This window comes from Podarcis muralis, unplaced genomic scaffold (genome assembly GCF_964188315.1).
Source record: "Podarcis muralis unplaced genomic scaffold, rPodMur119.hap1.1 HAP1_SCAFFOLD_137, whole genome shotgun sequence".
Lineage (NCBI taxonomy): Eukaryota > Metazoa > Chordata > Lepidosauria > Squamata > Lacertidae > Podarcis > Podarcis muralis.
In genome coordinates this window covers 18,394-29,190 of record NW_027554762.1, presented here as the reverse complement: position 1 = coordinate 29,190, position 10,797 = coordinate 18,394, and the positions used below count along the sequence as shown (strand labels likewise).

At 43.4% G+C, this 10,797-nt stretch overlaps 1 protein-coding gene across 1 annotated transcript; it reads right to left on the bottom strand.

Moving 5' to 3' along the window:
• Positions 1 to 318: 318 nt before the first annotated feature.
• LOC144326559 (sentan-like) lies at positions 319 to 5,719 on the bottom strand. The gene is made up of 4 exons (XM_077923041.1): positions 5,578 to 5,719; positions 4,673 to 4,707; positions 3,404 to 3,543; positions 319 to 1,405 (listed from the first exon to the last, which is right to left on the bottom strand). Exons 1-4 carry the CDS (start codon positions 5,691 to 5,693, stop codon positions 1,247 to 1,249), a joined length of 450 nt encoding a protein of 149 aa, XP_077779167.1. The 5' UTR covers positions 5,694 to 5,719; the 3' UTR covers positions 319 to 1,246.
• Positions 5,720 to 10,797: the final 5,078 nt, after the last annotated feature.

Below are 10,797 nucleotides of genomic sequence, written 5' to 3'. Positions count from 1 at the left end.
ACCTAGGAGATGAAACTATTTGTATTGTAGACCTGGTCCACCCTTAAGGCTGCTTCACATGCTCACCCAGCTGGGGTTCTTGTGGAGGAGACGGTACAAGGGAGTGTGTGATGCGGGGCATAATGCTTATGTAATCTAACAGACGTGGGGTTGCAGGTGGCGTTCAGTAAGGGCAGGACACTTATGTGAGTCAACTCATGCCTTCTCCATTGCTCCAGAAAGTGCAATGTTTGTAAGGTATTCAGGGCCAACATACAAAGCCTTCACACCCCCATTGCTTGCTTCATGCAACACCTTCATGCAACATACTTCCCAGTATCTCCGGATTGGGGCCAGTATCTCTTTTTCACCATATTGCTTTGCCCTTTGACGTGCAATTGAAATGCAAATTGCTCTTACAGCCCAAACCTATGCATATGTACTCAAAAGCTTATTGATTCAAAGGTTTCATGAGACACTCTCGGATAAGAGTGCGCAGGATTGCAACCTCTGGCAGCCAAGTGCATCCTTACTTGCAAATAAGCCCCACAGTTCAGTGGGCAAACCTGCAAAGATTTGGGTTGTTGGTTACTCATCTGATCATTGATGGTCACACTAGAGCCTAACGGAAGGCAGGTAACCTTTGTTTGAAAAGACTTTTCTCCCCTTTTAGAATACTGGCATCCCCCAATTGGCATGTGATTAACTTGTGTGTAAACCGCGTATATGCATGGTGCCAGGAAATTAAATCATTCCATTTACACCAGGAAATGGAGTGCGCAAGAGAGAGAGCTGGAGAGCCCTAGTGGCTTGTGAGGAGACTCTCCCCAGAGTCCGAAGAGGACTTCAGTGGGGGCAGAAAAGAGACTGGAGACACAGTGGGAATTTGTTTAGGCTGCTCAGCCTCCCCGCCTAACAGCTGATGTGTGGGATAGCTGCCCCCCAGAGATTCAATCCCATTGCGGATATTTTTGGTACAGCATTTTTGATCTGAATTGGAGAGACAGTGGCAGAGAGGGCATGAAAAGTGTATTTAGAGTGTGCTCCCCACTTACAGGAATTTCACTTATGCACGCAGGGCACCAGAACGAAACCCCCGCATAAGTGGGGAGTCACCCATACGTCTGTGCTCCACAATTCTGCCAAGGATACCAGTGATCTATCTTTCATTCTGGAAACATGCCATAAAAATAAGATGCTCCCCTTAGTTTCTCTCCCCCCCCCCCATCCCACCACCCAAAAGATCTGTTCAATCCAGCATCCTTTATCACTTTGTTTTTTTCACGTTTCGGATCTCTTCCCGGAGATCAGACATCAGGGTGAGGCTAAGCAACTGAACCATGAAGTCTTCAAAGTCAATTTCGCCGTCCCTGTTCTCCTCAAGAGCAGAAATGATCTCTTGGTATTTTGGCTTGGTTTCCTGACCCTGTGAAAAAACGTGAATCATGTTGTGGCAAAATATGGAAGCTGCTTTCATCACGGCTGCTAATGACGGAGAGCAGAACAGTTACAAAACATGCTTCCTAGACAGGTTGCAGAATCAGGGTCAATTTAAGGGGAAGTGCCGCACGTCAAGAGACTATTAACAGACACAATCAAATGCGTTCGGTGCAAGAATGCCAAAGGCACAAATAGCTATGCTAAAAAGGAAAAGAAAAGAAAGGGTATGTGTGACCAGCTGACATGGATTGATGTCAGAAGAAGTAGCCAGAAGAAAGGCTCTGAAAACACACTGCTTTTTTTTAAGGCCTGGAGAGGAGCTTATACTAAAATCTCATATGCTGCTCTTTGTTCCTCTGAGCTGACAAAATAGAAAACTGTATTAAGAGAAAAGCAATAGAAAACGTAATGAAAACAGCAGCAATAATACTAAAAAACCAACAACAGGTTCCCACATAAGATTAAATGTTCACCAAATGTTGTTTACCCTTCAAAGGGAGAAGAAGAAGAAGAAGAAGAAGAAGAAGAAGAAGAAGAAGAAGAAGACCATCAGAAATGGGAATTCCAGATTCTGGGCCCCTAAACCCTCACCAGCCCCTGCTCAGCTAGCAGTGGGATATGGGGTGCCTTGCAACTCCTCACCCCCAGTAGATCTCAGCAGGTGGTCCTTCACATATTCCAAACCCCAGAAAGTTAAGGCTTTATTAAAGGTGATATTGGTACTTTCAGCTTGGCCTGGCAATGTTCTTGGCCTAGGGCTGAAGAGTTTGGTCCCTTTGGGGGCTGCTAGGGGCGCATTGGAAGATGGCCGACAATACCATCTCTCCGGCTCACATGAGGTAATTAAGAGGCTGATACAGGAGTATGCAGCCTCCCTTGTTACCCCAAGGGAATGGGGAACACTGCCTTGCCTGCGGTTGCCATAAATCACCCCCGGATTCAAAAGAAGGGGGTGAGGGCACTAGGCACACAGCCCTCGTGTGAGACGGCTCTCCCAGACGCTGTCTCTGATTGCGCGGCCTGGTTGCAGGAGCTCAAAATAAACAATTAGAGAGAAACAAATGCACATATTTCGAGTGAAGAACGGGAGTTAAGACTGCTAATTGAAGTGACCTCTGTGAAGTGGAGCAACCGGTTGGATTTAACAGGAAAACATAACAAGAAGAAGATACATCAAAGGGTCGGTATGTCGGAATGGGACGGAATGGGGGGAACCTTTCTTTTCTTTTATCTTATGTGATTACCCAACAACCCTCCCCCCAAGAAGAACCGTTGCGATTACTGATTATAAGCAGGATGATTAAGAACTGTGTGGAAATGAATTACTAATCAAAGACATGGTTTGTGAAACATCGGGGAAGGAATGAAGAGCCTTTGGAATGACGCAGTCATAAAAAGAGACTTGTTTAATAAGCAGGCCTGGCTACTGGATTTATGATCGAGGGGGAGGAGACCATGGTAATTGGAATGTGAGTTCGACCTGGCAGAACCCCCTAAGATTGAGGAGAGACTGTCAGACCTGCGAGGATTTAATGGGCAGACTTTAAGAATGTTTTGTTCGGAAGTGTGGAAATGGCGTCTGTCTGTTTGAAATATGGCTCTTGGAGGAACGGAAAATCCACACAGGATAAACAACGTCTGTTTTCAACCCGCTTGTGGAGACTATCAGAGGTCACAAAGAAAGGAATATATGACAACAACAAGAAAATGAGGAAAACAATAAAGAGAAGATTGGATAGAACTGTGAATACTATTTGGACAGAACTGTAACATTAAAGCAGCAGCAAGAGAGATGTTTGGATCCCTTTCTGAGCTCGAAGCATGGGTACCCCCAACAAAAATTTAAAAATTTGGCTTTGTAATTTGGAACTAATGTGATTTGATTGGTTTGTTAATAAAAATTATATTTTTTTTAAAAAGAGTTTGGTCCCTTCTCCCGATGTTCCCTTTATACCAGCTTGATTACTCCCTTCAACCCACTTACCTGCATGAAATGCACAAACTGAGTCTCGAGCAACTTTTTTGCTTCGGCTTTGCTGAGCTTGCCCTCTGTGTCTGCAACGTTGTCATAAACCAAGGCTGCTGTCGCAACAGCTTTCTCCAGATCCGAGCCTTTCCCTAGAGCTGAGGGGCGAAATACAATAAGTGGGAGGCCAACGGAAGCAGTTTTTGAAACAGCAACAACAAGAAGAAGAACAGTAGAGTCCAGAGTCAGCGAGAGTAAATTATTCTGAGCTTCCTGCAGTTAACAGCAATGACACTGCATACTGCATTTGTATGGTGAAGGTGTTGATGGTTGTGAGCTACCTGCAGAAGAGCCAGCTGCAGGATTCAAAGGAAGGCTTAGAAGACCCTTAGCGGTGGCCCGGTGTGTTGTAATGCACCCAGAACAGCGCTATGGATGCCTGCTTAGAGGTGGAACAAACTTGCAGACTAAGAGAGGGCTGTGATTCAGGCTGATGGTTAGAGTTGCCATTTTGCAAAAATAGTCCTGAGCCTGCCCAACCCTTAAAATCTATAGAGGAGCCTTGTTAGCATCCTGGTGTGGGAAGAGATTCATTCTGTGGTGATGCAGGAATGGGCTTCTCAGCTGTGGAATGCCCTCCCCTCTGAGTAATGTATGGTAGGTAAAGGGACCCCTGACCATTAGGTCCAGTCGTGACCGACTCTGGGGTTGCGGCGCTCATCTCGCTTTATTGACCTAGGGAGCCGGCGTACAGCTTCTGGGTCATGTGGCCAGCATGACTAAGCCGCTTCTGGCAAACCAGAGCAGCGCACGGAAACACCGTTTACCTTCCCACCAGAGCGATACCTATTGATCTACTTGCACTTTGACGTGCTTTAGAACTGCTAGGTTGGCAGGAGCTGGGACCGAGCAACGAGAGCTCACCCCGTGGCGGGGATTCGAACCGCCGACCTTCGGATCGGCAAGTCCTAGGCTCTGTGGTTTAACCCACAGCACCACCCGCGTCATACCAACTCATTAAAAATAAATAAATTCAGCATCAACTAAAAACGTATTTGTTTCCTCAGACGTTCTTAAAAGAACCTCAAAAACATTTGGCTTTGGGATGGGATGGGAATGATGTGTGCTCTGTGTTGCAATATATTCAGGTTGCAATTCTAATCCCAATAACCTGGGAGTGAGCCCAATAGAATAAGGTTAGAAGTAAACATGGTTAGAAATGCTATGTGCATCACAGCATTTTATGCTGCCCTGTCCAGGAAAATAGATGGGGAGTAGCTCACTTACCTTTTATAGAAGCCAGCTGCTTGGATATTGGAATACTGGAAATTAAATAGACATTGTTACTGGTATATCTGGGTGGTTAATGTAGCAAGAAATGATTTTTTTTATTATTATCTGAGAGCATAGTGGGAGGGCTTTTAATATTGGGCTGGTCACTCTCCTTTTCGTTATAAGTTTCTTTTCTTTTCTGAGATATAGGATAAAAATGTAATGCCCCTCAAAACATAATCAGATTCTGTTGCATGCAATAATAGAATCTGTGCCTGTGTATATTGAACACATCTTAAGAAAAGACCTTTAGAACCAGGGGTGCCAACTTGAATATAATATTGGGGGGCAGGTAAGCCCTGCCCCACATAATCACATGACGTGGTGCAACCTACACCATTTGAATGGCAAAGCTCATTAACTTGGGGGGCAGCCCCCCAAATATTTTATAAGGGGGTGGCAAAGGGACCTCGGCCCTTAGGACTTGGCTCTGATGTTTTCAACTCATTTTGGACAATTCCGGCTTCTGTTTGTGGACTCTACTCCTGCCTTAGTGAAGCAGCCGCTAGGAGTTGACCTGGGTTTGCTAGTTGCCCAGTGAGAAGCCCATCTAAGTGGCTCTGGGATTTCAAAAGGAAGTGTGGGATATAAGTTTGAAAAATAAAGTAATCAATTTTTTAAAGCGCCTATCAAGAAAATGCTCTTGGAAGATTTTCCTATTCTCCCCTAAGATTTAAACATTTTAATAGACAGTATGATTAGTTTTGCCGAAGTGTGAGAAACTCATTACAGCCCAGCCCACAAGCTGTGAAACCTCTGTCTTTTCCTCTCCTGTGGAACCTCATTCACACACACAGAGAGAGAGCAAGGAAAATGTATGAGAGCCTGCTAGAGGGAAAGAGGACAGGATTAACACTTACGGCTTGGCCATCTTCTTGGAAGTTGAATTTGTGCCTTTCTTCGAAGAAGAAGCATCTCCCGGCTGATTTAGAGAATATGACTTTTTGTCCGCAGCGCTAGATGCACAGCCACACATCTTTTGCTACAGACTGAGCACTGTTTACGATCTCTTAGCAACTTCCGAGGTTGTAAAAAAAGACAAACACAAGCTGCGAAGGGGGAAGGGGGTGCAGCCTAAGTTGATGGCAAAATAAATCAGCCCGGGAGGACATTCTAAGAGATTAACAAAGGAAGCTCATTGCTGCTTGGGCAACACACCTGGCTCAGGCTGCTTCAGTGCATGGGGCTAAGAACCATCTTGAGCAGGGAAGTCTTTAGCATACGCGCCGCCGGGGTGCAAAGATCCGCTCAGTGCCCCCTAGTTTAGTTTAGCCCACAAGTTACTTTTATTATGCTTATAACTTTTATTATGCTTATGTCAGACACCACGCTTACACCTTATCTCTTGTTTACGAAAGAAGGGAGGAAAAAGAAACAAACTTTATTATTTGCAATAGACTTACTGTATACTCGTTGAGTCTGACAAGCGCCGCCGTTGTGAATGACAAGCGCTGCCGCTGACGGCGCGTCTTTGGCAAATGAGCGCACAAAGTTGAAAGTCCTTTAGTGAAACAGTAGGTATGCAATTCGGTAATACCTAGGTATAGGTGTATTTTGTTTTTCTAGCTTGATCAAAATTATTTATTATTTCATAACAGGTAGATAGTTAAGAGTTTAGGCGGCTTAGCGGTGGGCACCTGGCACCCCATCCCCCAGAATTTGGTGCCTGGGTGCCCCACACCCCTTGCACCCACGGGTAAATATGGCCCTGATCTTACGCTTCCTGCAAACACTTTGTGAATGTGAGTTCACAACAACATGTGAATGCTAACGTGAGATTGAAATTGGGGTGGGGAAATCACTTTGTTAAAGGAATGCAGTACTTTCTGGTCAATGTAGATACTACATTTAGATTTCACCCAGCACTTTACAGGCATAATGCAGCCATAATGTCCTGTTTGAATAAAGTGGTATCTCGGGTTACATACGCTTCAGGTTACAGACTCCACTAACCCAGAAATAGTACTTCGGGTTAAGAACTTTGCTTCAGGATGAGAACAGAAATCGTGCAGCGGCAGCAGGAGGCCCCATTAGCTAAAGTGGTACCTCAGGTTAAGAACAGTTTCAGGTTAAGAACAGACCTCTCGAACGAATTAAGTTCTTAACCTGAGGTACCACTGTATACCTTCAGAAGGGACCCAGAATTTGCTTCTGAGCTAGAAAACTACCGTGATTGCTACCCATCATCTCTAAAAGAAAGTGATAGGTGGTCTCACCTTTTGATATGAATTTTGTATGGAAGGATATAAATTTTAAATCAAGGGATATCAAATTTATATTAAAATTTTATATCAATTCTATATCAAAGGATTTCAATCTGATCAATTTGATATCAAATTTATATTAACCATTTTTCAGGGTATAATACAGCCCAAGTACATAGAATCAGCATTTTGTCGAGTTGGAAGGGACCACAAGGAAGAGTTAGAGGAGTATTGAATCAGAAAATATTTGGAGAACGGAGAATATTTAAGGATTATAAGATCATATTGTACCAATCACACCATATTAGCAGAACTTGAGTGATACAACAAACAGCGTTTGTGGAGTAGACGGGAACAATATTAAAGAATATAAAGCTGTGCGAAAAAAACAATGACAGTATAAACAGTACAATGAGAATGATTGGAAGACTCATTTTGTCAGAAGCCTTTTTTATCTAAGTGTTTAATTAAGTATTAATTAGGAAGATTAAGGTTATTTTATATACGTAAATTTGCTTTTTCTTCTTTCTTTTTTCTGTATTTTCTTCTTTTCTTTTTTCTTAATTGTTCTTTCTTTAATTTTCTTTTTGTAGTATGAGATTGTAAATTCTTTGTATAAGTGTTTAATTTAAATTAATAAAGATTATTTTTTTAAAAAGGAAGGGACCACAAGTGTCATCTAGTCCAACCCTCTGCAACGCAACCATCTTTTGCCCAATGTGGGGCTTGAACTCATGGCCACGAGATTAAGAGTCTGATGCTCTGCCAACTGAGCTATTGCTGAAAATGTATGACCATCTCGCTTCCCCAGATCTGGAGGACGTTTTGAGCCCACCCTAACCTATGGCGTGAGTGCTAATCCTCCTTGACAGTTTATGAGGGGCTTAAACACTGGGATTCACCTCAGCCCCCTTGGGTGTATGGCATGTTTTATGAGTCCTAATTCTGCCATTGTGAGACATTAAATTATTATTATTATTATTACTTATTGAATTTATATACCACCCTATACCCAGAGGTCTCAGGGCAGTTCACTTAAACGTAAGTTTGCTTCAGGATACGTCAAATAAATTCGGTATTAAAATACTGAACACTTGTTTTGAGCATCCCTGATGCTACAGAATAGTTTTATATCAAATTTTATATTTAGAAAATCGATATAAAAATTATATCCTTTCATCTGTGGAAACCAACTCTGGAATGCCGAAAAAAATCCATACATAGTTTGCTTGCATGTGTTTTTGAAATTAAATAATGGTTTTGAAATTTGTTTTTCTGCTTTGTAACATTGGCAATGTGTTTTGAGACATGCAACCCTTTTGTGAAAGCAACTGAAACTTTTTTAGACAGAACTGCTATTCAGATTCATTTCCCCCCTCTGCCCTCATTATTATTTTGGTGTTCCCCAGCAGTTTTCCTTTGGACAATACGGCCGCCACTACAGCATTGAGCTCTTTGCATTGCTGATGACATGAAATTTCTCAGCGTGGTGTATTGGTTAAGAGTGGTAGACTTGTAATCTGGTGAATCAGGTTCGCGTCTCCGCTCCTCCACATGCAGCTGCTGGGTGACCTTGGGCCAGTCACACTTCTCTGAAGTCTCTCAGCCCCACTCACCTCACAGAGTGTTTGTTGCGGGGGAGGAAGGGAAAGGAGAATGTTAGCCGCTTTGAGACTCCTTCGGGTAGTGATAAAGCGGGATATCAAATCCAAACTCTTCTTCTTCTTCTTCCTACCAACGCATCCCTATAGGCCACTGCATATCACTGCTTCTCAAATTTCTACCTAGTATTTCCTGTGCCGTGATAAATTCCAACGACAAAACTCTCTGGAGCGACTCTTTATGTAACATGATGACGACACAGAAAGAAGGTTGCAACAGATGGCTGAAAGAATTAGCCCTCATTTAGCTGCAGTGAAATTACTGAGGCCAAAGCAAATATAGATATCTACAACCATCACTCTTTCTGGATTTTAATTATCTTTAATTATCTAGGAAAATATCATCCCATACACCTCACCTCATCTCACCCACACCATATTTAGTGTGTCATCTTTCAAGTCATTCTTTTCCCCACCCTTGCCCTTTTTGGAAGTGCTTTAAGATTTCTTACATTCCTGGTGCCTTCTTTAGGGAAGGCTTATGAATAAAAGAGAGCCTGTAATTGCAATGTCACTGCCAAAATGCATGTAATCCATGCTCATTATTCCTTCAGTTAACACACTTAAATTACACAGAAATTTATCTGCTCCCAGCTTGAAAATTAGAAAGAGCTTTCACATGAAGTGTGAGTAATAATCTGGATTGTTTTCCCCATCGGCTGAACCCCACAATGTGGCACGCAACGTTCTCAGTCATGCTGTTGGGAAGATTAGAGTCACTTGCCAGGAACCAATAACTGCTTTGGATGTGGGAAGGGTGAGTCTGTCAGTTTTAGCTTGTCTCACTTTCTGATTTCCCCCCTTTTCAGTGCAGTTCTCCACATTTCTACATCAATTGTGAATTTGTGCCTGTACACACATTTGTATGCAATTTTGCCTAAAGCGCAAATTTCTTTTTGCAAAGCACTTTTGCCTATTGTAGCACACTTTTGCATTACTTTAGCTAACATGTGCATCGAAACATTACTAGCCTTTGCGCATATTACGCGGCTGGAGGTGCGCATTGCAAAATTCAGAGAGCTGCGAATTCCAAAGGATGGCTGTTTCAGTTCTCATATTGTTTTAGATCTTGTGAATCGGGTAGGTTCGTCTTTCTGCCCCATCTCTAGTTTAGACTGAGTACCAGCTTTGGGCAGCGTTGTGTGTCAATTTACTCTTGAAACTTAGTGGGCTTCCAAAAGTCATTTGTGACACGACATAGGACTAGGGACATAGGACATAGGACTAGCCGCCTGAGAAACAGTTTCTATCCAAATGCGATTGTGGTTTTAAACACAGTGTAAGGTAGTCTCTGGAAGGGATGCGGGTGACACTGTGGGTTAAACCACAGGGTCTAGGACTTGCCAATCAGAAGGTCGGCGGTTCAAATCCCTGCGACGGGGTGAGCTCCCGTTGCTCGGTCCCTGCTCCTGCCAACCTAGCAGTTCTAAAGCACGCCAAAGTGCAAGTAGATAAATAGGTACTGCTTCGGCGGGAAGGTAAACGACATTTCCGTGTACTGCTCTGGTTCGCCAGAAGGGGCTTAGTCATGCTGGCCACATGACCCGGAAGCTGTACGCCGGCTCCCTCGGCCAATAAAGCGAGATGAGCGCCGCAACCCCAGAGTCAGTCACGACTGGACCTAATGGTCAGGGGTCCCTTTACCTTTACCTTTTAACGTAGTCTCTATGGCAGTATATTGTATTTAATTATGGGGTATTAGAGTTTTTAGGGGATTGTCCAGGAAGGGATAGCTGAGATAGCAGGTTTGTTGGTTTTTGAATGCCTGACATAGATTTTTTCAATTTCGTTGTTCTGTATGGGACAATGACAATAAAGATTATCATATCATATTGTATCGTATTGTATTGACATGAAGGAGGGGCTGGCTCTGGAACTCTAGCTGCTTGGACCCTACATGCTCACCAAGAATCATAGAATTGTAGAGCTGGAAGGGACCCCAACGGTCATTTATTTTAACCCCTTGAAGTGCAGGAAGCTCAGCTAAAACACCAATGGCAGATAGCCCTGCAACCTCTGCTTAAAAATACCCAGGGAAGGAGAGTCCACCACCTTCCAAGGAAGTTTGTTCCACTGTCTAACAGCAAGACTCAGGAGTGGTTTGGTTGTGGTAAAACTCAGCTTTAGAAAACCATTATGCTCTTCAGCTGACAACACACTTTGTGCAGCTCTGACAGTTAAATTGAGCTCTGTGGGTCACTAATGATTAAAATAC